A 27410-nucleotide genomic window follows, 5' to 3' on the forward strand; every position below is an offset into this window, starting at 1 on the left:
CAGAGGGTCACAACACACGATCTCTCATCAACGTCTCATTATATAGTGATTATTACAAATCAGACGCTTTGCACAACAATCTTCATTGTGCATACCATCAATCTCATCTCATATTATTTGTCTGATGAGTTAATTAAAGATTGTATCTCCAATCAATCATAATATTATGTTATGATGTGTGTCTGGACAAAGAATGAGATTAAAGAAGGAAATGGAATGGGAGACATCCAGATTGAAACTCGGGAGCAGATAAAGTGAGATGAGACGGAACCGAGCCCCATTCTGTCAGCACCACTGCATGATGCAGCACCTCTGGGTAAGTTCGGAGGATGACCTGTCTAAAACAACATCTGTGAAGCACACACACACACGAACTCAGTCTATCCACAATTCATTTTCCCAAAGATGCGGCTGTTTTGCATTCATTTTGTATGAAATTAAGTTCACATCCATGTGGGCAACCGTCCAATGACAATTCTGACCTGGCAAATGGATATAGAAAAACAACTAATGGTTAAAAATGTTAAAAAATAATGTCACTGGTTTATTTTAGCTATGTTGCTATATTTCTATACCACTAAAAAGAATTGCACATATAATTACTCTATTCAGGTTTCCTGAGCATTGCCTCCATCAGATCCACAGAATACCAATGAGCCTGCCTTAAAATACAAGTCATTCAGCTGCTTTATAAGATGGCTTGTGCAACATCATGCAACATTTATGCATTTGGCAGACGTTTTTATCCAAAGCGACTTACAGTGCATTCAGGTTATACATTTTATCAGTAAGTAGGGATGCACCAATCCGATAATCTGGATCGGTATCGGGGCCGAAGTCTAAGTAAGCTGTTGGATGGATGCAATTCACTATATGTTGAGCACCTGGCACATCTATTCTCTTTGCGTTTTAACAGTTATGAAATTTCCAAGCGCATCTATTCTGCGACCAGGAAGCGCATAATCGTAGCGTACAGTAGGGGGCGGTATTTAACACGTTATACAGGTTTTTAGTTTATATTATTTTTGGAATATAAAAATAAAGAGAGACCTCACGCGAGAGACTGCTGCTGCATGAGAACGGAGAGAGAGAGAGACCCACGGTGGATTCACTAGCGCTTACTATGAAATTACACAAATAACTCTTAAAAGCAGTAACAACATAAACAAGCGGCTTTCGTGGTCAACACGTAACTTCCGGTAAACTCCGCTAAGAATAAACAACAACAAAGTCCTTTTAATGTAGTTTATTTATATAACAAGCAAAATAAACAACACGTAGATTACCTAGGAAACCAAAACATTTGTTATTTTTGACGAGGTATTTGTTTAAGAGTTCAGTTTTTTAGTAACTAGTCAGACCATTACAATAACTAAAGCTGGAAGTAAAGTTCAGACCAGACGCGTAATCGCGTCACCGCATGTGCATCCGATGAAACCATCTATATACAGAATAGTAAATTCTGTCATGTCTGACATTTTATTTCACGGTAACGAAATATACCTTCATGACGTCCAGTCCTAGCGTATTTAGGTGCATCAATTCTGCACCCGGGATGTGCATAAAAGGTCCGGTCAAGCACATAATTCCCAAAATAACCATCTGCACACTAAAGCTTTTTTACTGTGACTGTTTTGCGCAATTAAGAAAAATATATTTAGCATATTTATTTCATCAAAGTACCTATTATATGTTCTAAACACTGCGATGATTAATAATTACTAATGTTCTTATTACTTGTAAATCATTTTAAATGATTCGCTTCTAAATTTAAAATTTGAAAACATTTTGTGTTTGTTTGTGTGTGTGCATGCTTGCCATTTTAAATTGTTCAAGAAAAATACAGTAGTGTCGTTTCGGTATCAGCCGGAAATGGAAAAAGTGGTATCAGTGCATCCCTACTCCTAAGTACTTTTTGAAAAATAAATTGATACTCTAAGGTATCTCTAAGATTTTTAGCGGCATCTAGTGGTGAGATTGTAAATTGCAACCACAAGCTCAGTCGACAGCTCACCCCCTCCTTTTCAAAATGCATAGAGAAGCTACGGTAGCCGCCGAAGGACAAACATGTCGTCGTCTAAAACAACGTAGGGACAAAACGCACTCTGTAGATCAGTTTGTCCATTTAGGGCTACTGTAGAAACATGACGGCAACTTCCATGTAAGGAGACCTGTGGTGTAGATAAAAACATCTCATTTTGAGGTAATAAAAATAATACAGGTTATTATGTAAGGTCTTTATACAACACTGATAATATAGTTATGTATATTATATTGCATTTCTCTCAAGATGACCTTCGAAAAGTTACACAATGCCCCTTAAAATGAAACCCAATCAAATCTCATGATCTATGAAGGGGCAAACTCTGAGCAATACAATTTTCCTCTGGGTTATGTCATAGCAGAGCAAAAAAAAATTCAAGTCCTTGCCAGTAAGCGATTAAAGTTTACAATGCGTCAAAAATTACTTTAACACATTTCAACGTAATTAAAATTTTGGGGCTCATCAGCAGGAACCTTCCAGAAGGAAACAAAAAAGGTGATTTATATAGGAAGCTGGTATATAACACAGTAAGACTGTCTGAGTATGCAACTCCAGTTATTCACCCTGACCTGCAGCTTCTATAAAACTAAACGCTGTTAGTGTGAGTCTTTGGGAAGTAACTTTGAAGATCTCTTGGGCAGAAGGTGTGGCCACTGCAATCAGTTTAAGCTTTCCTGCTCTTCTTTGCATCTGCCAGCGTGAGCGTGTCCCTCTCCCACACTTTAGATTCCTCTCATTCACCCGGCGCTTCATTCTTCATGCTGCGCTACGCTCGGCGGCGTTCACTCAGCGGCAAGGTCACAGCCGGCAGAAGCGGATACGATTCTTACAGCACAAACCTGAGTGCAGAACACTTCAGCGTTTCCAGCCAAACATGATTAAGCCGGTGCAAACACAGGCTTGAGAAATCAATAACAACTCAGATCAGCAACGCTAAAAATAGATGAACATGCCCAACATACAAAAAGCGATCCTATAGCTCAGTTGGTAGAGCACTGGATTAGCAGGGCAAAGGTTGTCGGTTCGACTCCCAATGACACACACATACTGCAAAATATATACCTTTAATGTAAATGTAAGTTACTTTGGATGAAAGTGTCTGCTAAAAGCATGAAAGTAAAACAAAACGTCACCCTAATGGGGACTCCATGTTACAAAATAAATGGGACCGTGTAAAAAATATATGTATTTCAGAATAAAATTAGTGTAAATGTACAGTGTTGTTATATATGTATTGATGTGTAACCTTGGTGTTAAATGTTAAACTGAGAAAAATGTGTGTCAAAAACTAGTCATATATCTATTTACCTATCTACCTACCTACCTATCTACCTACCTACCTATCTACCTACCTACCTATCTACCTACCTACCTACCTACCTACCTACCTATCTACCTACCTACCTATCTACCTACCTACCTATCTACCTACCTACCTATCTACCTACCTACCTATCTACCTACCTACCTATCTACCTACCTACCTATCTACCTACCTACCTACCTATCTACCTACCTATCTACCTACCTATCTACCTACCTATCTACCTACCTATCTACCTACCTATCTACCTACCTATCTACCTACCTATCTACCTACCTACCTACCTACCTACCTACCTACCTACCTACCTACCTACCTACCTACCTACCTACCTACCTACCTACCTACCTACCTACCTACCTACCTACCTACCTACCTACCTACCTACCTACCTACCTGTATCTGTATCTGTATCTGTATCTGTATCTGTATCTGTATCTGTATCTGTATCTGTATCTGTATCTGTATCTGTATCTGTATCTGTATCTATCTATCTGCATCTATCTATAACTATAACTATCCATTTATATCTATATCCATCCATCTATATTTATATCCATCCATATCTATATCTATCCATCCATCCATCTACATATCTGTCTGTCTGTCTATCTATCTATCTACATATCCGTCTGTCTGTCTGTCTGTCTGTCTATCTGTCTGTCTATCTACCTACCTACCTGTATCTATCTATACCTGTATCTATATCTATCTATGTCTATCTATCTATCTGCATCTATCTATCTATCTATCTATCTATATCTATATATCTATATTCATCCACCTATATCTATATCCATCCATCTATCCCTGTATCTATATCTATGTATATCTATCCATGTCTATATCTATCCATGTCTATATCTATCCATGTCTATATCTATCCATGTCTATATCTATCCATGTCTATATCTATCCATGTCTATATCTATCCATGTCTATATCTATCCATGTCTATATCTATCCATGTCTATATCTATCTATCTGCATCTATCTGTCTATATCTATCTTTGTCTATATCTATATCTAGATCTAGATCTAGATCTAGATATATAACTATATCTATAACTATCCATTTATATCTATATCCATCCATCTATATCTATATCCATCCATCTATATTTATATCCATCCATATCTATATCCATCCATATCTTTATCTATCTATCCATCCATCCATCCATCTACATATCTGTCTGTCTATCTATCTATCTACATATCCGTCCGTCTGTCTACCTATCCGTCCGTCTGTCTACCTATCCGTCCGTCTGTCTACCTATCCGTCCGTCTATCTATCATATCCGTCTATCTATCATATCCGTCTATCTATCTATCTATCTATACCTGTATCTATGTATATCTATCTATATCTATGTCTATATCTATCTATCTTCATCTATCTATATATATAACTATATCTATAACTATAACTATCTATTTATATCTATATCCATCCATCCATCCATCCATCTATATCTATATCCATCCATCTATATTTATATCCATCCATATTTATATCCATCCATCCATCTACCTACCCGTCTATCTGGATCCATCTACCTACCCGTCTATCTGGATCTATCTACCTACCCGTCTATCTGGATCTATCTACCTACCCGTCTATCTGGATCTATCTACCTACCCGTCTATCTGGCTAGTTTTGAGATGGTTTTGTTAAACAGACCTGGCAACCCTGATGCAAACAGGCTGCCTTTGTCCAACTATTCCTGACCTTCTTGGTCTACCCTGACACCCGTCCCCTGGGAAATTAAGAAATGTGGAATTCAAATTCATTGTGAACTCCAAATTCAGGCTGTGCTTTAAAATCTAGAAAGTTGTGAACCTAGACAGCACATCTAGTTCATCACAGACGTTATACGCTGCTCACTTGGTTTTAAAAAACAATCAAAGAGTGCAGTGAACTCACGCACATGTACGTGATTTCTGAAGTCGAGACCTCTCAGCCGAGTGTGGGGGTCAGGGAATGTCGATTATACCAAAGGCTGAAAGGTTATTTTGCCGAGCGGTAGAGATACAGAATAATAGATACGCATCATCTCCCTTCAAAACGGCAAGACAGATGCTGAATTATTCATTTGGGTTTGATGGCAGCGCAGGGCTCTCCCGCTTTCATATATTGCAGCCCGTGGGCCTGGTTTACTTTACCTAATGCCATCAAACAAACTTTCATTTTGAATTCCTGCGAGTCTTTCACTGCGAGTCGTCACCAGTCGTCTCCTTCAGTTCAAAACCAGCAGACACGTCAGTGAATCACGACAGGAAACGTCAAACTGTGCGTCTGAGACTCTTCAAAATATACTGGAGTGACTTGTGTATCCACATTGAAGTCTGTTATAATTGATAAAGCTCAGAGATTATTGACTTCAACGTCTTTCTTCATCAGCCTCAAAATGCAGGAGCTTCAAAGCGTGTTTATCTTAGATCAATAACAATAACGGCACAATAGAGAAAGATAGAAAGACCGACTGAAGCCAAGAGCTGCTTAGATGCTGAACTATTACTGCCCAGCTGAGAGCAATAAAAATAAAACGCCTGAGGGTATAGAAATGAGAGATACCGTTTCAGGCGCTAAAACGTTGGTTTTCACATGCTTTATATCTTAATTACTCCGGTTGATTTGTTTTCAAAGACATCTTAAAAATAAAGTGGAGATGTATGCTTGTTTATGTGGATGTATTGCACCATCTGTACCTGCAGGTGCTGAAAATGCTCATGGCGCCATCTACTGGAAGGGAATTAAACACTAAGCTGTTTAGGTAAAACAACACTTTCTGTCTTGAGTTCTTCTAAAATGCCCTCCTGTACATGTTTATTTTAATTTTTTATCCGTTACATTTTACTAATTTTACACACTTATACATCTGAAAAATTTTTATTAAAGCTTTTTATTATAAAGCTGCAGATTCTGTATATTTATGGTAACGTAAATAAAAAAAATTGTTATTTTAGATTTGTGGGATGCACATCCAGGGCACGAAGCTCCCATTCCACCACATCCCAAAGATGCTCTACTGGGTTGAGATTTGTGGGAATGAGGGTAATCCGTGCGGTGTTGTTGTAGAAATATCCATATATAACATTTTATTAACGTAATTAACTACCTTCCGGTAGCGCCGCCACCTTAGACTCAGGAGAGAGTATTAGCGTAGTGTACGCACTTTTCTTAGTGACGTATGACAAATTCGGAGGGCGGGGGGACAGAGCAGCAGCAGAGAAACCTCTGTACGCTGCGTAAGCGCTCATCCTAAATGCGGATGAGACTAAGATGGCGGCGCTACCGGAAGGTAGTTAATTACGTTAATAACATTTTAAATATGGATATTTCTACAACAACACCGCACGGATTACCCACAGAAGACCTTTGTTTATCATCCTGGAGCCGTTTGGATTTAATTTGTGAAGGATGGACGCACTTTTTTTGGACTATGGCTGGACCTCGTAACATTACATTTAATCAACAGAAAGATCTAAAATATTTTCTAAAATATCCGAAAATGTGTTTGTCTGAAAAACGATGGACATATATATGCAACTCGGACAGCTTGGGGGTGAGTAAATCATGGGTTTAATGAACTATCCCTTTAATATCGGTATCAGCCATAAAAAAAACATATCGGTCGACCACTAATCAAGGCTGTCTTATAAACAGAGGAACTTTTTTTCTGAATAAAAACTAAAATGAACATTTTATATTGCCAACCAATTTCAATTGTTTCACGATCTACCTGGATACAAAAAAAATGTCTCCACGTATTTATAATCTGGATAGACTTGAAAAATGACTTACTGTCATAAGGAATTGTGAAAAGTTATTAATTTCAACCACTAATTCAGCAAATTGTTCTTATGGAGATATTCTAAATGTAATCAGTTCACGAAATGTACGCAATTTTGCAATAATTATCGCAGACGTATCGCCTGCGATATGTATGCAATATGGCCCAGTTTGTCGGTGTACTACAGCTCTGTGTAGTAAATGCCGCTCCATCTAAAAAGCAAGTGATGGCGATTTACTACTAATCAAGGAACCGGCTTCACTGATGAGATGCGCATGACTATCGGATGCAATTTATCGTGCAGCCCTAGTTTTTCCTTACTGTATCACAAATATTTTTACACCTGTAGCAGTAGATAAATTATAATAGCTACCATTATTGATCAGGTTGCTAAATTTCAAGTTCAACAACTGCAAAAGTTTCTGATAACACAGTGTCTGTATTATATCTCTGACAATGTGCACTTATATGCATTAAGATATCAAAAAATGTGATAGAATTGAAATTCTTTCAACAAAGTCTCTTATCTAATGACAAAGACATTAAAGCATTCATTTGTTCTGATCTCACACTCGCTGGACTAAAACCCCCTGCTTTGTGTTACATTTAGTCCATTTTAATATTCATGTCTGATCTCTTAACATTCAGTCCAGATTGAGTTGTATTATACACTTCTGGCAAGCACTGAATATGAGAAGAGGGGCAGTAATTTAACAATGTCACCTTTAAAACTCAGTCTCAGATAGATTTAAGATGTCGCTTTAAGGGTTGGGGTGAAGTTGGAAAAGCAATATCAAAAAACATATTATTGGACCTATCCCTCAATTTAAAGAAGTATTTAGGATCACACAACTTCCACATAGAGCTACAGGAAAGACACAGTCTGCCATTTTAAAAAATACATTAGAGATAACGCTTACCTGTCATCATATGTACAGTCAGTCTGCTCGAATGCACAATTTCACATGACCTTCATCATAGGGCAAGATTTAGCACAAAGGCATTTAACCGACCGCTAAACATCGAACACAAAGCTAAAGGGCAAAAGTTTTTGCCCAATAACAAGAGACGTGTTTTACAATTTCTGAAATTTGTCTCAGATACAAAAAATGTTACAATTTTACTGCAAGATTAGATGAACATGCATATCCCAATCATTCATTTAAAACTACAAATCAAGGAAAGTTCAATATAGAAATGATCAGCATAACACACCTGGAGAGATTCCATATGAGTGCCAGGTTATCTTTCCCACCCGAAACAAAATGGCTGCTGTCGTCAGTGAAACAGATGCAGGTCAGATCCTGATAGTGACGACTCAAAATGGCCAACAGATTGCCTGTTGACACCTATCGGAAAGAAGCATACACTCCTTACCACAAACAAGAGCAATAATAACCTTCACTATCACATGACGCATGACACTGTTGATGCATTTTACAAATAAATACTTTGTGATCATAAGACATGCTAAATAAACTGAACAGTGTAATGTTAATAGTCTCCTCACCTCCCACAGATATATAGCATCAGCAATGCCTGCTAAGACATAGAGACCATTAGGGGATGCACACAGACAGGTAACAACCCCAGGACATACGATCTTCTGCTGTAACTGGTCCTGAAAGATAAACGTGGTGTTAACAAACAACTCAGAGTATTGAACACACCTAGCAGTTTGGTGCGAAGTTACACACAGCTTTGTTAATGATGTGTAGAAACAGGAAACAATTCAGGAAGACATGGAATGATTTGCCAACTGATGTCCGAGAATCAGACACAGTCAATCACTTTGAAACTAAACTTAAGACTTTTTTCTTTAACAAAGCATTCACATAATTTGTCTAGTAAATGTACTTATCGTACAATAGCTAGCTTGTCTGAAACAAAGCATTCACATAACTCGTCTGGGTAATATACTTATGCCGCATAAGCTAGCCTGTCTGGAACGGAACATATATTAAAACGAACAGCCACTACGCTAATAAGATTTTGTTTCTCCCCATCTTGTCCTTGATCCAGAGAACATTGAGACAAACAGACCCAGTTCCGGCTGCCGTGGAGGTCAACAGACCACTGATCTACTGGCCGTCCATCAACGTGATGCCCAGCCAATGCCTGACCAACGACCACGGATGGAACCCGTTTAACCTCCTTATCCATTTACATACCGCTTACATCCCATATATATATATATATATATCCCAAGGGTTTTTTTCCCTCCTAGGACTTTTTGTCCCTCCCAGGCTAAAAAAGTCAGGAGGCAAATTCTTTAAATTTATCACAAGTTTTATCCACCTTTTGGCTTGATTTTATCATCTACATGTCCGTACGGTTTGACAAAGTAATGCAAGTACAAAATACTACATGTAACTTATCAATTACGATAAAACAGCATACGCGAGTACACTTAATTTATAATATAATATGTAAGGAATAATTGACGACGGGCCATTGAATTATAAGAAATTAAAGCATACCCACGGAACATTTCTCAGCCAATCAGAATACAGCATTCAACAGACCCGTGGTATATAATATAATATAATATAATATAATATAATATAATAATGACAATAGTTATAGTTATATAATAGTTAATAATTATATTAATATACAATAGACAGTGACACACTTGCAGAACAATGCTGTCAATATTATATTATATTATAAGTGTCAACTACACACGCTGCATACCTATAACTTACAAGCTTAAGGCTCACTTCATCTTTATTTATTATTTATTGTTTGTTTGTATTTATGTGTGTATGATCACTCTTCTTGTTGTTGTTGAGTGAGTGGTAACCTAAAGATGCAGCAGGGTTACCCACCTTTCTCTGGATTTCCCACACGTTTATGAAGTTCTTGCCGAGTTGAGCTCCTAAAATGTATTCCCCATTCAAGACTGTTAAAGACCTAGATGAGGTGTTACCCCCACGGTAGGACAGGAGATTTGTCCCGGAATGAGGGTCGAAAACTGCGCAGTTCCACAGCTGTCCCGATGAATCCGCAGACACGACCACTTCCACGGGCGCCGACATGTTGGACACACAAAGCGCGATTATTTTGGAAGGAGAGGTGGGCGGATGCGTCTGTAAAACGTCATTTCCCGCGCACTGAGGAATTCTGGGTATTGTTGTTTAGTTATTTGCAGTCAATTTATCAACAGCCTTTGAAATGTCCCTTAACTTTTAAAATGTAGTAATGTAAACGATAATTGCGTAAAGAATAATAGTTTTGTAGGCTAATATTTAAAACGATGCATATCTGCATATATTTATTTTAAATATGAGTGTTTTTGAATATTATTTGTATGCATGTGTCTTAAATGCATTATTCTTTACAAAAATATGCATAGCCTACATTTATTTTAAATATGAGTGTTTTTGAATATTATTTGCATGCATGTGTCTTAAATGCACTATTCTTTACAAAATTATAAATATGTGTATATTATTTATTTTTAAAATCACATACTTCAGTCATTATTAGCCTAATGAAAGGTGTTTTATTACACTGAGTGGATGTCATTTGACCAGCCAAATACTGTATCTTCATAACTCTCACATACAATGTTTAATTCAATAACAACACACAGTAAACATCTTTCTCCGTGGTTCTGGAATACCGCCAACACTGCAGATTTTCATTCCCTGCATCTAAAATTGCATTCTGGTACAGTAGACCTACACATTTGTAAAGCCAACCAGCTTACAGTTTTCCAACATTTTAATTCATTCACTTTTTAAATTTGGCAGTCCTTCAGCTCACGTGGCCTTGTGAGTGGCTATTATTAATTATTACTATATATGGAAGTAGGCAATTTCAGATGCAGGGAATGTCTATGACACAACAAATTCAGGCACAGACAGTCTCTACGAACAGATGAATTTGGCTTTTTAGAAAACAATGAGATAGATAAATAAATCAAGACAACACGAGCCTGTTTACACTGTCTCTTAAAATGAGCAGTTCACCCAAAAATTTACATTTTCTTATAATTTACACATACCATTCCAGCACTCATTGGATCTGCTTATTTTACTAAATAAGCTTTTTTTAAGAAAACTTCTGATAGTTCAATGATGCATATGTGCTTTATCTGAGCTTCCACTTTTTCTGAAACTTTTTTCATATTTCTTTGTGTTAAACTGAAGAAAGGATGTCATATACATCTGGAATGGCATAAGGTTTGGTAAATTAGAGAGAATTTTTATTTTGTGGTGAACTTTTCTTTTAATGGTTTTGCGTGATGCTGCATCCACGCCGACAGGTGGCGATATAATTATAATCAACCAGCAAAACATAAACACTAGCACACCTTAAAGTCGCAATGAAATTGAAATGAAAAACTATATATATTTTTTTTTACATTGTGGTATTATTAACAAATGACTTATCTGTGAGCTTCATTATTTTAAAAAAATTCGTGTGTGCTCATAATCTTTAATCAAAAATGCAAATCTGCTCCCCTCCTAAAAACGATCTATCTTCACTTCCGGTCATATAGTATGGCAGGTGGGCGGGGTCCGGGAGTAACACGACCAAACTTCAAACGATCCAATCAGATCTCGATGGACAAATTCAAATCCAGGGAGCATTATTTCATGTCAAAAGCCGTTTCATTCGGATATACGTTTCATGGCGACTTTAAACTCTTCCATAAAAATTTACCACGGTAAGCAATACCATAGATTTCAGTCAAAAACTCCTTAACTACTTTAAACTTGTAGTATATTGTTAGAGTATATTGTATTTTTCTTTAATCATGTAAAAATTTGAACTTTATTTAAAAATTGCTTTCAAAGTTCCCTATGAAACTTTTTCAAAAAAACAAACAGTGGTAAAACAGTGTGAACAAATGTAAAAATTAAAGCATTAATTAACAGTAATATCTTGTTGCCTTTTTTTACTTTAAAAATAAATAGGTATGTCTTTTTATTAAAAATCTAGTAGTATAGCATCCGAATATTTTTCAGATAAAAAAATGAAAACTTTTTTTTTTTAATTCAACACCAATGGAGTACAGCATATACTTGTTGGGTGAGCGAAGTATTCATGCTTTCTGATCTCACCCAGCTTATAATTTTTACATGTCAGCCAATTTGCAATGAAACTACCTTGACTGACTACACCGAATATAGCCATTAATTTCACTTCAGTGCTTTCCATTTCAAATGTATATTAAAATGCGATTCAAGTCCAGGGTTGCAAGTGCACCAATTGGCGGCGTCCTCAGAACAGTGTTGCACTGAAACGTGTACCCAAATACTTCATCATCCAATCTTCCTCTCATCTCTGAAACCAAACCAAACCAGAGTCTGATTAACACAAAACACTTCACAGTGTTAATAGAGAGATCACTAAATGAAAGTTTAATGAGCACTTACATGGTACCAACAGCAGACTAAGGCAAAGGATCACAGCCAGTGTAACACTACTTGTGGTGATACTTTGGGCTCCATTGTTGTCATTGTCGCCAGTTGTAAACTGATACGGAGCTGTGTCTTCTTCATGAGCATCCACGTTTTTGCATTTTGCGCTGTGATGAAATGATTATGTCAAAACTCTTACAACATCACAGCAATAAAATGCCAAATTGTGGTTCTTTAATTTCAATTGCAAGAATAAAAATGCTACAATATAATATTTATTATGCACGTTATTTTCACATAGCATAAACCTTTATATTGTTTTAAATTCAGTTTGGAGAGTTAGGCGTTTGATGAATGTTTTAATATAACAGTGATTCCTCCAGAATCAATAGGATTGAATAATGGAGAGATATGACTTACAGTTGTTTCTTTAAATATTGCTCAGACGTCTTGCAGGTCTTGAGCTGTTTCTCTGCAACTTTTTGGAGCTGTTCAGCAGCGGTCTGTAAAGCCTCACACGAATCCAATTCCTGGGCCTTCAGGGTCAAATTAAGCTCGAGGCTTTCAATGTGGTCTGAAATGATAATGAAAAGTTTCCTCAGTTGTAACATCTTATAATGTTGTATTTCAACTTACTACATGCACATTTAGTGTCCATAGTGCCACACACAATGTTCAAACACTCAATATACCAAATGTTCCTTGAAGAAAAACCTTTATAATTCCATTGTCTTATAAGGTCATGTCTAGCCCGAGTGACTTATCAGTTTGTTTCTTGAAGGGGCCTCAGTGATGTCAGGGCACTATTTTTGGTGGTAGCTCATAACAGTGGCTATAGTGCGTTGTAGCTCCTTTGTCTCAAATTTGACACTTGTGTTAAACTATGCTCTTGGTGTGAAATGTTTCTGTGGGCATCACACCTATCCAATTTTTTTTTTCAAATGGTTTTCCAAAGTCTACTAACTTTTTCCCTTACCGAGGTTCATTGAGGCGATTTTAATCAGTGCAATCTCCATTATTTTCATATCTCATGTTCGGGAGTTATTTCCAGCAGTTGTTTAGTGAGGCAGGAAATCACTTCCGAATCACATTATTCTAGCCTGATATTGTGAACAAAAATTTTGATAAACAAGACTGTGGCTTTATTACAAATAGACAAAGCAACAATATCCTGTTTCTCCATCGGTATATAGTTTTTGCTTATATATTTGATCCATAAAACTCATATCAAAGTTTATGAGGTGGTTTTCAGGATAGGGTTTATCCTTGTCCCAGACTAAAATGCATGTTTGAGCTGTCTTAATTTAAAATAATCTTGCACTGAAATATCTTAACATATATCAGTGACATTGTTTTGTCCCAATATGCACACCAGTATTGTTTTTGTAAAAAACACTTAAATGTCCTAATCTAAGGCTAGTCCTGGATTAATCTAAACCTGGTCCGGGAAACTACTAGCACACACTTAAAGGGTAGAAAAGCTGTCACTGGGGATATATCCTTTCAAAAAGTGCACATTTGTACCTTAAAGGTACATAAATGGTACATAATAGACTGTAAAAAACACTTTTTGTATTTTTACATTTACTAAATTTATTTACATTTTTAAGTATAATCAGCTTAGTCATTTCAACTTTAATTTTTATCTTGAAAAGTGATGAGTTGCTGTAACTTAAAAAGTAAAGTTAAATTAGCTTCATTTATTTCAACTTTATTTTATAATTTACAATTCATCATTAGTAAAAAGATAAAAAATAAAAGTTGAAATGACCTGTGAATCCAAGCAGATTATACTTAAAAATTTAAAGGGGCCATGACATGAAAATCTGACTTTTTCCATGTTTAAGTGCTATGATTGGGTCCCCAGTGCTTTTATCAACCTAGAAAATGTGAAGAAGATCAACCCATTACCTTAGTTTTGGTAAACCATTCTCTACAAGCACATGAAAAAATAGGTCGTTGAAATTTGGCTCTCCTTATGATGTCATAATGAGCTTTTATTATAATAATACCGCCCCTTAATCTGCACAATCCAATCACAGCACTGCCATTTAGTGCAGAGAAAAGCACATTTGAGTTTTAATTGCAACAAACCACCATTATTGTGATCAGTGTTTGAATTTCATCAATTCATTTGCATTTTAAAGAACACACCCAAAACGGCACATTTTTGCACACACCTACACAGTGGCAATTTTAAAATGCTATAATAAATTATTTATATGGAATTTTGAGCTAAAACTTCACATATGTGCTCTGGGGACACCAAAGATTTATTTGACATCTTAAAAAAGTCTTGTGCCATGGCCCCTTTAAGTGCAAAAAAAATTCAATGTATAAAAATGCAGCAGGAAGTTAAAACAACTTGGTTTTGCAATTCAATTCAACTTTCTATTTTAAGTTTTGACTTGTGATAAGTTATAAAAACAAGCTAATTTGTTAAGTTAAAGTAACAAATAATATATGTTGATTTGATAATATTTTTTACCATCCTAGTGACGGCCTTGGTACATTTTTACTGAGAATGCATGGGAAAGATGAATCATATATATAAAAAGTAAAAAATGTTTGGGCGGAGTTATGCACAGAAGTACGTTTACAAGCTTGCTTCATATTTTAATAAGCACTGTAAAGAAAACCCATGCTGCTAACAAGCACTGCTTATTTGTTTTTACCCTGTTTCTATGCCTACATGGGAAAATGCATGAGAGAGAGAGCGAGAGCGAGAGAGAGAGAGCTCCTTTCATGGCTGCTCCAACCAGAGGAAAAACTGTGACGTGAATTTTCCTACCTTTCTGCAGGCTGATTTCATCGGTGAGGTTTCCCACCATAACTTTGTATTCTTCAGTTTTGTTCTCCAAAAACGTGATGTTCCCGTTCAAAATGATCTGGAAAGAAACGCGAGATTTGTTAATTGAACAAAAGTGGGGTGCGGCTCAGTAACGGGGTGAGGTTTGGAGGTGGAGGTTAGCACTGAGATATTAAGGAGTGGTCGTCAGATCTCACGAGGGTGCGCCATAACCTTCAAAGGTCAGAAAAGGCATTTCACAAAGATATTTGTGAAAGTCAAGACACAAGTATAATGCCCTTAACTAAAGGTATGCGGTGGAAGAAATGTTCACACTTAAAATAATGTAAGCATTATCAGTGCAGTTTTTCCATGAAGGGGGTGATTAAATTCCTGTCTGTCCTCAATGGATGAGTGCCGCTTTTAATCTCAGGGTAGGTTTGACAAATATTTGCATAACTGCTCAGATTTCTGTTTTCCTGTAAACCATGCTCTAGATGTCTGAAATGAAACTTAAAAACATGCCTGTCGAGAGCCTGTAGTATTATAACATTGCTATACATATTTACAGGTTTAAACAAAGTGAAAAAGTTTAGTGCACAAATCTGAGGGGTCTTAAATCCAAACAAGGTAAAGGAGATTCAGCCAAACTGATATTTTCTTGCTGGCTGGCCTCCAGGGATAGGTTGAGAAATCGCAACTGCTCCTTTTGCTGGTCGATTTGCTTCTGTAGAAAACTCTGATTTTTCCATCCCTGCCTCACCAGATCCTCAAGGGCTTTTCTGTCTTTGCCCCACACCACTTTGCCCCCTTCCAGCTTTTCTTTGAGCTCTTGCACCTCGGCGCGACACTGGCTCGAACTCTTCATTTCGGGCGAGGTGGCCCACACCACGATGATGATGAGGGAGATTATGGACCAAAGGGCCAGGATGCCAATCACGATATTGCGCATGGTGTGAGAATCTTTTGAGGCTGTCATCCTGATCCAGGTAAAACGCAGTGATGCTTTCAGTTCGGAGAGTGGGCGCGTGTGTGTCCAGCTGCTGACTGCGTGTGAAAGGAAGAGGTGGTGACAGGAGGTTCCCTGCAAATGAAATGAGACTTTCAAGGCTTGGGCTTCCCCTAAACTTCAGCCCGGTGGAGCTCAGGAAAGAGGAGTGGCCGTGCTCCTGATGGTAGGACCTGTAAGTCTTTGCTCGGCCCCGCTATGTGACGCATCAGCTAGAGATTTTTCTCACTATTATTGAGAAACCTAAAGTAACCTCCCTCAATGAGTGTTTCAGTTTCCATTCCTCGCTCTTGGGGTTGGGGAGTGTCTTGGCTGGGTTCCTGGCTCATGGGCGAGTTTGGAACCTCGGCAATGTCTTATTTTAAACATTTTTAAGATCTTCAGAGCACAAACTACTCAGTGTTTCCTGAACTTTTGCCAGGCACACAATGTCCATGCCTCATTCAGTGTTTTTTTAAAGAGGTAAGGGAGGCTTGACATTAGTCAAGTAGCTGTAGATACCTCTCTTACAGTATATCTCTTGTACTCATCACTATATGTATTTTATCTGTCACTCACATAAAATAGCTGCAATAACATAGATAACTACATGTCTTCCCATGATGCATTAAAGCTCAAGTGCCCTCTGCTGGTTTATAATCAGCACATTTGAGGTCGACATGCTGGTTTTAGTTAGAGCGGAGCTTCGAAATTCTGCTGCTCACCGTTTTCCTCCGACTGATGAGTCATCATTTCGGGGAGGGGGGCGATTACATAATGTTGAAGGGTGGTGTCTGTTTCCATGGGCCATAGCCCCCTTGTACAGAATTCCAGTGTTTGAATTGTGCACTTTTGCAAGATTTTATTGCATTTTGAAATAGATTTGTCTGACTTTGGAAGAGAAAATGCATTTCTGGTAGTTTCACACACATTCTGGTGGTGAAAGAAAATCTGCGATGTGTTAAAATACATTCGAAACTAATTTAAAGTGAAATACTGGTTTTGTTTATTTCTGTAGTATTTGTAAGATATCTAACGGTATTTTTCAGATCAGCATGTGGGTGGTGCTTGCAAGTGGAAAACTACGCTAGGGTGCTACAGTATGTGTGGCAGGCAGGAAAATGCCAAGCAGTTTATAAGATGTTTTGAGAGGTTTACTTTGTGGTTGCTACACGTAGTGTTCTGGATAGTAAAAAGTACCCATGCAGCAAGCAACAGTCGTCATTTCACCGTCAAGGTTAACAATACACCGGAAACACTTCCAGCCAAAATAACCTTTAGTTTGCTTACATGCATTTTTGCTGAAATAACTTTTATGATATTTCATCATGTTAGCAAATCGAGGTTAAAGTCTCATAATGTAAATATGAGATTAGGACCATGATTTTTGTTTGTGATTTTACTTCAATTTCAATCATGTTCTTGGTCAATATTAAAAATATCAAGGTAATATATTCTTTACATTATGTGGAATGATTTTATGTAGAAAACAGTAAATCGCAAAAAAGACTTTTGCTGAGTTACACAGGCAGGGTCACATTTAAAACGTCCAAAGTAGCCATGGTTGCCAAGTCTGTGGTTTTCCCGTAGAATTGGGCTACTTTTATATTCGCAGGTTCAAGTGACCCCAATAATGTGATAATTAGTTCTGGGAGTGCGAATTTTAGCAGATGAACCCTATCAAAAAGGCAGATTTTACCCCGTAGTGCGATTTTTACCCAGGACCCCCCCACCCTCAAAATGCAATTTGGCTGGTTTGGGGCCATATATATGTACACTAGATGTCGCCTTGGCTACGGCAGTTCATTGGACCGAATGCATCAACTAGAGCCGCCATCTTGAAACAGGGGAGCCCCGAATCAGCATCATTGTAGGCAATGGTGTAACGGAAATAAAATCACCATAAATCGTCATGAATGCGATTTTCTTCTTGGTTTTCTTTTGGTTCGTTCCAACAGTCAGACGTGTATTTAGCATTGAGTCTAGAAAAAAAAATTAAGTTTTGATATTATGAAAATCTACTTTTTCTAACTATAATGCATAGTGCTCGTAGGCCACCAAAGTCCGGCATCGTCCATGAATTCGAAGTACAGGTGGAGATAGCAGCGTTACCTAGCTACTTCCTAGGACAAGACCCCTGTTCTAAGATGGCGGCGGTTTTGACGCATGCTTAGAACCCCAAGGCGACATCTAGTGTAGATATCTATGGTTTGGGGCTAGCAATTGACCTATTGCTAAGCCCCGCTGTCTTTAGTTACTGTTCCCAGCTCTGACAAACAAACGGTTGCTAGCTGTCTTACAATTGGACCTGTCAGTTTGAAAACCTTGTTCCAGGATGTTTTTGATATATTTTTGACACTGACACCTATATCATCGAGGAGCACTCAAGTGGGTCTTAAATCTGCCACAGAAGGATAGATAAAAGATTTTAATTTAAATATGATGAGAAACAAGATTAATTTGGAAGCGAGGGTTTACAGATTACAATGCAAGCGGGAGAAGCTTACGCTAATGTTACGGTCGTCACGATCCCAGATGACATCAGGATTAACACTGTTCATGTACCACAGGGTAAGATTAAATTAATTTACATTTAACCTGTTTAATATGGAGAGGCGCACTGAACTTTAGCTAACGTTAGCACAAGCTATCTATCTAACTTACCAGAGGCAGAGGTTGTTTTAATATATAATGATTGCGATTAAATAAGTTTAGGTGACGTTAGAACATATAAAAGCATTGTTCCTTCGACTTACCAGAACAAATGTATCCTTGTTGATCTGGACGTTAAGTGACATTTTGCTCTGTCTTGGGTTTAGAAAATGGAATAAAATAAATTTTATTGCCCATTTTCCCAGGATACCTCGGATTAATGTTACAAGTACCGCATTGCATAAACACAATAAAATCTGATTTTCGGATCATAAAATGCTTTTCTGCGGCTCTGAAACCAGCAGTTCTCTGAGTTCCGATAACTGCAATCGGCTCATCTGCGTTCGAGGGCCAGGGCTTAACGATAGGTCAATTGGGCACGTTTTGTTGTTAAAACCTGGCAATCCTGCACATATACATCTTTTACAGCAAATAATGGTTGTTTATAAGAAAATAAAGTGCTGTAAAGAACCACTGAAAAATTTTTTAAAGAGTATATAATTTAACCCAGCCAGTAATAGCAAAGCACTTCGTCAGGCATCCTGTGATTGTGCTATGAGTCACTGACTGACCAAATGAATTTACACTCTTTAGAGTCCAGACAAGATTTTATAAACCAAGGGTTAGTCTATGTTCTCAAAGAATTACTGTAAATGTTCGAGTGTACTCTTATTTACACTCTTAAAAATAAAGGTTCTTAAAGGATTAGTCCATTTTCTTAAAAGAAAAATCCAGATAATTTACTCACCACCATGTCATCCAAAATGTTGATGTCTTTCTTTGTTCAGTCGAGAAGAAATTATGTTTTTTGAGGAAAACATTGCAGGATTTTTCTCATTTTAATGGACTTTAATAGACACCAACAATTAATACTTAACTCAACACTTAACAGTTTTTTCAACAGAGTTTCAAAGGTCTATAAACAATCCCAAACGAAGCATAAGGGTCTTATCTAGCAAAACGATCGTCATTTTTGACAATAAAAATAACAAATATCCACTTTTAAAGCACAACTTCTCGTTTAGATCTGGTCGTCATGCGCTAGTGTGACCCGACGCAATACGTCATGACGTCAAGAGGTCACAGAGGACGAACGCGAGACTCCGCCCAAGTATTTACAAGTGTGGTGAAAGAGGACCGTTCCTACGTTGTTGTATGTCAACTGCTACTAATTAATGTCTTTGTGTCAGTTTATTGTTTAAAATGGTCCGCAAATGTGCGTTTTATATATGTAACACGTGACCTCCCTACGTCACTACGCATTTACGTTAGGTCGCGCTGGACCTGACCTAAACGAAAAGTTGTGGTTTAAAAGTGTATATTTGTTATTTTTATTGTCAAAAATGACAATCGTTTCGCTAGATAAGACCCTAATGCCTCGTTTGGGATCGTTTATAGACCTTTGAAACTCCGTTGAAAAAAACTGTTAAGTGTTGAGTTAAGTATTAATTGTTGGTGTCTATTAAAGTCCATTAAAATGAGAAAAATCCTGCAATGTTTTTCTCAAAAAACATAATTTCTTCTCGAAATGGAATATTCCTTTAAGGGGGCAATGCCATAGAAGAACCATTTTGGTTCCCTAAAGAACTTTTCAGTCTTACTTTTCAGTTTGTCTTACTCTTTTATAGTCTGTAGAAATGTTTTACAGTAAAAAAGCACCTTTAGTGCAACATATTGAATGATGAAGGATCTTCATGAAAAAAAGAACAATCTTTTAGGAACCTTTGTTTTTAAGAGTGTATATAACAATGTGTATATAACTGAATGTGCACAATGAGTAACATGGTGTTTTAAAGCATTTCATTTTACATGTCATCTTGTGTTTCTTGTGAGGGATGAAAATGCGTTTATCTGTCCACACGTGTTGCCATACTTTCTACAGTTCAAGCAAAAACTGAGGATAGCACTGATATTACTTCAATGATAGGCAACAATTACAAGGGACGAGCCATTATTTAAAATAAGAATTTCTTTGGATTTACAAACCTTGGAAACTTGAAATATATCACACAGTGGAAGTGATTTTTAGATATTTTATTAGTAAAATCCTACATATTGTGGCTTTAAAATATACATTGTTACATCATATGATTACTTACATGAACTGCAGGTATATATGCTAAAATGTGAAAAACTGGTGACCAGTTACAGCACTTATAGTAGATACAATCAAATATGAAAAAATGGAGATGTTAAATCTAATAAAAAACAGATTATTATCTATTACTCTTATATCAAGTGAAAACCTTAATTTCTGATGTAATTTGAGTGTAATTTTAAAGAGGTCATTGTTGTTTGTTTGTTTGGTATGACATTCTCAAAAACATGCTGCAGGGTACACAGCTATGGGAGTGTTTGATGTAGCGTTACATCACATATAACGTGACTAATTTTTCTGTCATCAAATATTCATTATTTTAAATCATGCACGGTTTAGTTTGTACAGGTCCATTGTAATGTTGTTTAAAATCATCTGTTCACACAACACAAGGAAACCTGGAAAAAGAAGATAATCACATGAGGGCTGTAACTCCCTTGCTTGTTTCTCATACGAGATTCATGAGATCGTTTTGTGACCTCAAAGACAATCCACGGAAGTAGCATCACACAGTCACAGTTTCAACAGATCTGTCCAAGTGAAACTTACACTGAACACAAAACAATGATGACTCTTCCATCAAGCATCAAGATGTTTTCTCTTTTGTATCTTTCATTGCACTGTAAGTGTTTTAAAGTCACACTTTCTAAAATTGAGGTTTGTTTAATCATATTGCTATTTTATTAAATGTGATTAAATGTATAGGACCTATACAATTATGTATGCAAGGATATATTAAATTAGCTTATGTATAATTCATTTAAATATTGTTATTATAAAGTTAAACCAGTTAGTAAAAATTGTACCTTTATGTGAAATAATTGAAGGACAACATACAAAGTTGGGATTATTTACTATACTTCCTTAGTGTTTACATGTTAACTCTATAAACATTTCAGTCTGCATGTATTTTCAGGCTTTTTATGGAGGACCTCAATGAATCTCTCTGTGCAACAGGGACAAAATGTAACTCTTACCTGCCCACTGAGACCCAATGGGAGTGTAGGGGTCATGAGCTGGTATAAACAGATGCCTGGACACGGACCACAGTTCATTCTCTCCCACAATTTGACCAACACTTCACACGTGCGCTACGGCAGTGGACTGAACCAAAGCAGATATGCTGTATTCACTAATGATGGTTTAAAATCCAGTCACCACTTACAGATCATCACGACCTTGGAAAATGACACTGGTGTTTATTATTGTGGGTTTTCGGACAAAAATCAAACACATGATTGAATGCATGCATATTTGACACAAAATATAAGACTGCATATAATTGGACTGCATTGTTAAACTGTTTTGTACTGATATGATATTCTAAGCCTGTATTCTGCTGTTTTATGAAAGCTCATTTCGGTGTGTAGAAATATTTCTGGCTTACATTGTGAAACCTAAAAAACTTTAGTCTAATTGGATTAGTTAGTTCCCATGAGATCGGTGCAAAAGTGCAGGCAGTGTTTTGTGATAAAATGCGCATCTGTCTCTCGCAACCAAGCCAACGGCTCTTTCCTGTTATTTTGTCCCTTTTAACAGAATAACAGCCAACTGGCACATGTTTTTAACACTGAAAATGTTGTACATCACATCAAGGGAATAACTTTAAAACAATTTCCGTGCAATAAAAAGCTTAATAAAACATTAAATACATGTCTTGCTGATTTAACTGCTTTATCTGTTTTGGCACTTTGACATCAAAGACAGCTGCACTATAAAAAATGCAGCAGACGTTTAAAAAGACGTTAAAAAAAGGTTTTGACCCGTGATAAGCTGACATAATTTAGAAAAACAAGATAAATTGAGCAACTTAATTTGATAAGTTAACATAACATAAAAATGTTTGTTGATATCATTTAAAAAAAAAGGCTTCGTAGTAAGTTGCTTTCAGGAATGTATGTAGAAGTCAATAAAATGAAACACTTATAAAACAATTTAAGGATTTTATTTAGTTTTGAAATGTCATAGATGTGCTTGATTGCAGAAAACTGCATAACCTGTCCATCAAACTTATAAACATGTTGAAAACCTGGTGTTATATCAATGCCATACATGAAAATATAATAATAATAATAATAATAATAATAGATATGTTGCCTGAATTCATTTAGGATCTAAATAAGATGTAATGGTTGATTGCTTTTAAATGCATCTACAAAAGGACCATCTGCACATGGCACAGGAGCACATGGGACGTTCCTGACTTAACCGCCAACTTCTGTCAACTTTATAAGAGTCAACCCTGCATCAAATGAAGCTTCACAAAAGGGACATTTATATTGCACTGGCATCTGAAGGGGCACAACATAAAACAAATGAAAGATAATAGAAATGAATGAGCATAACAGAATGATATTTGGCATGCTGATGACCTCTCTACTTCTGATGGGGTAAGACTGCAAAGTCAAAAAACAAGTGCATAAGTAATAAATATCACAAACTTGCAGCTAATTGCAGATTTTTCCTAACAGCTATGCGTTTGGTGAAAAGGGACAGATGAATCAGATGTTCAGCAGAGGACTTCGACTTATTGTGGAAGGTATGAGGTGCATTTGCATGATTAGATTAAAATTAGATGAGGGATTTCGTCAGTGCTGCTAAATCTGAAATATGTTTAGGTTTTGTTAAGTTTTAATTTATCCCTACTAAAGACAATTTTTGATGGTTCATACTGGTTTAATGGTTGACCTTGAAAAGAATACTGATGGGAACACAAGCATCAGTGTTGCCACATATTACAAAAATACGAAATAAATTCAAACATTATTGTAGAAATAAGACAAAGGCATCTTCTCACTGTAAACGTCCTAAAGTGTCACATTAGTCCCTTTCACACATACAGTCTTTACTGGTAATTTACTGGTAAATTGCCGTTAACATGTCATGTGTGAACAGAACCTTTCCGGTAAATCAGTGCTCCCAATTTACCAGTAAGACAGGTTGTAAGATTACCAGTAATTTACCGGTAAGCGCTGTGTGTGAACGAAAATTATAGGATTACCGGCATTTAGAACGGACGACGTCAGACCATGCTGACAGCTTCGGGCCAATCATAGCGTTTTAACACAGATGACGCGTTTACCCCCGCAGTGTTTACTGACGTTTTCACACACATGTTGCTTGAAAGTTGAGCACACCTGAAGTTTACGTCCACATTTCTTAACCAAAGTTGTTTAAAACAGCTTACCGCCGAATTGCCGACGTCCTTAGCACGCCCTCTGTGAAGCCTAAAGTGCAAACAGTACTGTTGTTAAAAACGCATTTTCGGTTTGACGTTGTCTCATTCAATGTTGTTTGGTCATGAGCAACTTCGCGACTGTTTACCACAGACGTGAAAACAACAAAATTATGAACGACGTGGATTGTTTACAAACACAACACTGAGCTCGCCGCGTGCTACAGGTACTTCCGCTTTCTCAATGAATTTACCGGTATTTTGATACTGATGTGTGAATGATGTCTTACTGGTAAAATAACGGAACGCCACTGCGTGTGTGAACAGCACATTTTTGTATTTACTGGTAAATTCATTCTGGTAAATTCATGGTAATTTACCAGAATTACTGTGTGAAAGAGGCTATTGATTGCTACAAAACAAGTATAAACACGCTTATAATAATGGGATCTGGCAACACTGACCAGCATAATTGGAACAACCATCCGAAACACAACAAATGCTGGTTATTGCAATATTTTCACTTTAGGTTTCATTGACTTTTGCTGATTTTAAACTGATACTGGCATGGCGTTGACATATTTTTTCAGTTCCATATGTTGGTGATCATCTGGTGACTCCAAGGGTACATGTTCTTATGCCCGACCGAGTTCAGAGCAAACGTGCCGGATCAGTTACACTTGTATGTGTCATCACCGGATTACAGTTTAAAACGGTTAGGATCACATGGAAGGTGAATGGAGCAAATAGATCCAGAAAGCACACCAGCATAGCAGAAGTTCGCCATGAGCCTGGTGGGACGTTCTCTGCTGTGGGACTGTACTCAGTTGTTGATCATAAATGGAGTCATGAGAATACATACAAGTGTGAGGTAACATACAGAGCAGGATTTCACTACCATAAAATAGAGTCTTCTGTATGTAATCCTCGTCAGGGATTTGGACTGTAGATTTTGGTTATTTTTTTGTTAAGTCTAAAGACACAAACACAGAAAATTCTGCACACTATCTTTTTGCAAAGAAGTATCAAAATGTTTTTGTTACCCGAAATAAGGGCATTTTGATGTTTTTTGCGGGAGGATGGTGTGTGGGATTTTCTGTGTTTGTGTTATTTTTTACTAACCACTAAGTTGGATGCAGAAGCATCTAAATATGTGTTGTTGTGAGATATTACAGATAGGCTGTTTAAAAACAAATTTGAGGAACTGATACGTGTTTGATAACCTGCTAGGGATAAATGTTATGTTTTTTTATCTATTAAAGTTTTTGTCTTACTACAAAGTGATGCATCTTCCTGTGATCTGAATTTACTTCTTGTGTGATGTACATGTTTTCTGATTAAAAAGTGTTAAATAAATAATAAATCTCCGGTGGGTTTAAATATAATTTGTCCTGAAGTCTCATTAAATGGCGAATAAAAGATGTTATTTTGTAGTCTTTCATTATAAAAGAAGTTCAAAATTATTCATATTGTATATATAATATTTAATAATGTGACCTTTAGTGACATGGCAAGCTTTGGATGTCAAATTATATATCTCAAAAATAAATTTTCTACATAATTATAATGATATATCATTAGTTAAATGCGATCCTGTTGCAACAGTCTTAAAAATATCTCATTATTATTAAATACATTTTTTTCTATTTGTGACCCTGTCTAAGAAATTTAGGCGAAATAAATTTTTGAAATTAGGGGCATTTAAGTTTGATATAATAATAAATAAATAATTGATTGTGACCTACTTTTAATAAAATGGTTGTTTTTACTAAACCATTTAGAGTATACGCATAACTATGGATGGTATCATTTGAGAGAAGACACTTTGAGCTTTATTTTCCAAGTTTCAACATTATTTTAAGTTAAAAATTTAAAAAGTTAGAGAGGCTGAAGTACTTTGGAATAAAACTTTTTTTGCATAACATCTTTTTTATTACTAAAAAACTTAATGATAAATATGTGTGTGAAACCTAATAATGCAATGATCCCAAAGAAGTTATGTTTCACCTTTGAGGTCAATAGGTCCAAAAATGAGGGTTTTTGTAAGACTAGCGCCTTTTCTAAGTGCCAGTCAGCCCCAAAATAAAAGTCTTTTGTTTACATGCATACAAGTTCGTTATTATTATTATTTATCCTTATGTTAGCATATAAAATGCAGTTTTCACACAGGAAATAAAACGTTTCACACACAAAAATCGTTGGATTCGTTATCCAATTGGCTACACGTTCTGTCTATATTTTCCATGAAGTCATTGGAGGAACGAGCGAGTCAGATGACATCACGATATTTGACAGCGCTGTTTGGATATTATGTATTATACTCCCGCCTACTTTTAGAAACAATTTTTGACCGCGGGTTTATGTGTTAAGCGGAACTTAAAGTGTAATCATATACAGTGTTACGACGCAAATAGTCCGGAGATTGTATATTACATTGTATTACAAGAAGTTAATGCGAAGTCTGATGTAAACAAGACTATATATATCTATATTTCATGGATTATACGCATTTGTGGACAAAAATGTTAATTGGATGTAGACCGTTTTCATGGGTTATTCACACAGACTGGATTCGACTTGCGATCGTTATATCAACACAAAGGTAAGAAGTCCCGTTTATATTTTGCATGTTGTCATCTGGACTTTTGTCACAAAATACTACATTTATGATGCTAGAGTATCCGTATCTCAAAACGGAGACCATACACTGATGCTAAACCCGTAGACATTTTAAACGATGTAAAGTAATGTTAATATAATTAATGTTTGTAGACATAGACAGTAGGCTGTATAGATATTGTTAGCAGCGTTAAAAAAAACTGACGTCATCCCGCACACGAACTAATGCGGGTCGAGAGGTTTTTAAGATATTAAGGTTTAAAAAAAAAATTCACCAAATGTTAGCTGGGTTTTTACAGACTCCGTCACATTATGTGCATGGTGCAATCACGTGACCTTACAAACGACCTAATCTTCCTATTTGAGTTTAACTTTCAAAAAAGTGTGATTTGTAAGACCATGTGTTTTATTTACCTGTTCCTCACCCTCGCATAAAGACGACAATGTACATCTGATGTTTAGTTATATTTCTAATGAACCACAAGGTGGCGCTTGAGGATTACTGTTAGATCTGTTTACCGAAAGCTGTATGATGAGGTCATGAGGAGGG

General features: G+C 36.6%; 3 protein-coding genes across 3 annotated transcripts in view; 1 reads left to right on the top strand and 2 right to left on the bottom strand.

The window, feature by feature from the left end:
* The window catches only part of wdr18 (WD repeat domain 18), a 76379-nt gene extending 66122 nt beyond the window's left edge, over positions 1 to 10257 (bottom strand). The window contains exons 1-3 of the mRNA XM_073875914.1: positions 9997 to 10257; positions 8676 to 8786; positions 8381 to 8514 (exon numbers count right to left, since the gene is read on the bottom strand). Of these exons, the coding sequence (XP_073732015.1) occupies positions 8381 to 8514; positions 8676 to 8786; positions 9997 to 10206 (455 nt within the window). The 5' untranslated portion in view covers positions 10207 to 10257. The remainder of the gene's footprint in view (positions 1 to 8380; positions 8515 to 8675; positions 8787 to 9996) is intronic.
* A 977-nt stretch (positions 10258 to 11234) lies between these two features.
* Positions 11235 to 16548, bottom strand: LOC129427769 (uncharacterized). Its single transcript, XM_073875915.1, has 5 exons — positions 15980 to 16548; positions 15332 to 15424; positions 12961 to 13114; positions 12556 to 12707; positions 11235 to 12463 (listed from the first exon to the last, which is right to left on the bottom strand). Coding segments are annotated over exons 1-5 (729 nt in total). The 5' UTR covers positions 16308 to 16548; the 3' UTR covers positions 11235 to 12461.
* A 6565-nt stretch (positions 16549 to 23113) lies between these two features.
* LOC129427868 (Ig lambda chain C region) lies at positions 23114 to 25815 on the top strand. The gene is made up of 3 exons (XM_055184639.2): positions 23114 to 23456; positions 23538 to 23605; positions 24832 to 25815. The coding sequence occupies exons 1-3, from the start codon at positions 23398 to 23400 to the stop codon at positions 25188 to 25190; spliced, it is 486 nt and encodes a 161-aa protein (XP_055040614.2). The 5' UTR covers positions 23114 to 23397; the 3' UTR covers positions 25191 to 25815.
* Positions 25816 to 27410: the final 1595 nt, after the last annotated feature.

The sequence above is a fragment of the Misgurnus anguillicaudatus genome, chromosome 14, assembly GCF_027580225.2.
Source record: "Misgurnus anguillicaudatus chromosome 14, ASM2758022v2, whole genome shotgun sequence".
Lineage (NCBI taxonomy): Eukaryota > Metazoa > Chordata > Actinopteri > Cypriniformes > Cobitidae > Misgurnus > Misgurnus anguillicaudatus.

What these genes read in the sequence shown, in the direction of transcription:
- LOC129427769 (XM_073875915.1), bottom strand. Translation starts at nt 16,307, where the DNA reads ATGACAGCCTCAAAAGATTCTCACACCATGCGCAATATCGTGATTGGC. An exon ending in TGAAATCAGCCTGCAGAAAG is followed by an intron (nt 13,115 to 15,331) that starts GTAGGAAAATTC and finishes TTATCATTTCAG; the next exon opens with ACCACATTGAAAGCCTCGAG. An exon ending in CAATATTTAAAGAAACAACT is followed by an intron (nt 12,708 to 12,960) that starts GTAAGTCATATC and finishes ATTTCATCACAG; the next exon opens with CGCAAAATGCAAAAACGTGG.
- LOC129427868 (XM_055184639.2), top strand. Translation starts at nt 23,398, where the DNA reads ATGAATGAGCATAACAGAATGATATTTGGCATGCTGATGACCTCTCTA. An exon ending in ACCTCTCTACTTCTGATGGG is followed by an intron (nt 23,457 to 23,537) that starts GTAAGACTGCAA and finishes TTTTCCTAACAG; the next exon opens with CTATGCGTTTGGTGAAAAGG. An exon ending in ACTTCGACTTATTGTGGAAG is followed by an intron (nt 23,606 to 24,831) that starts GTATGAGGTGCA and finishes ATATTTTTTCAG; the next exon opens with TTCCATATGTTGGTGATCAT.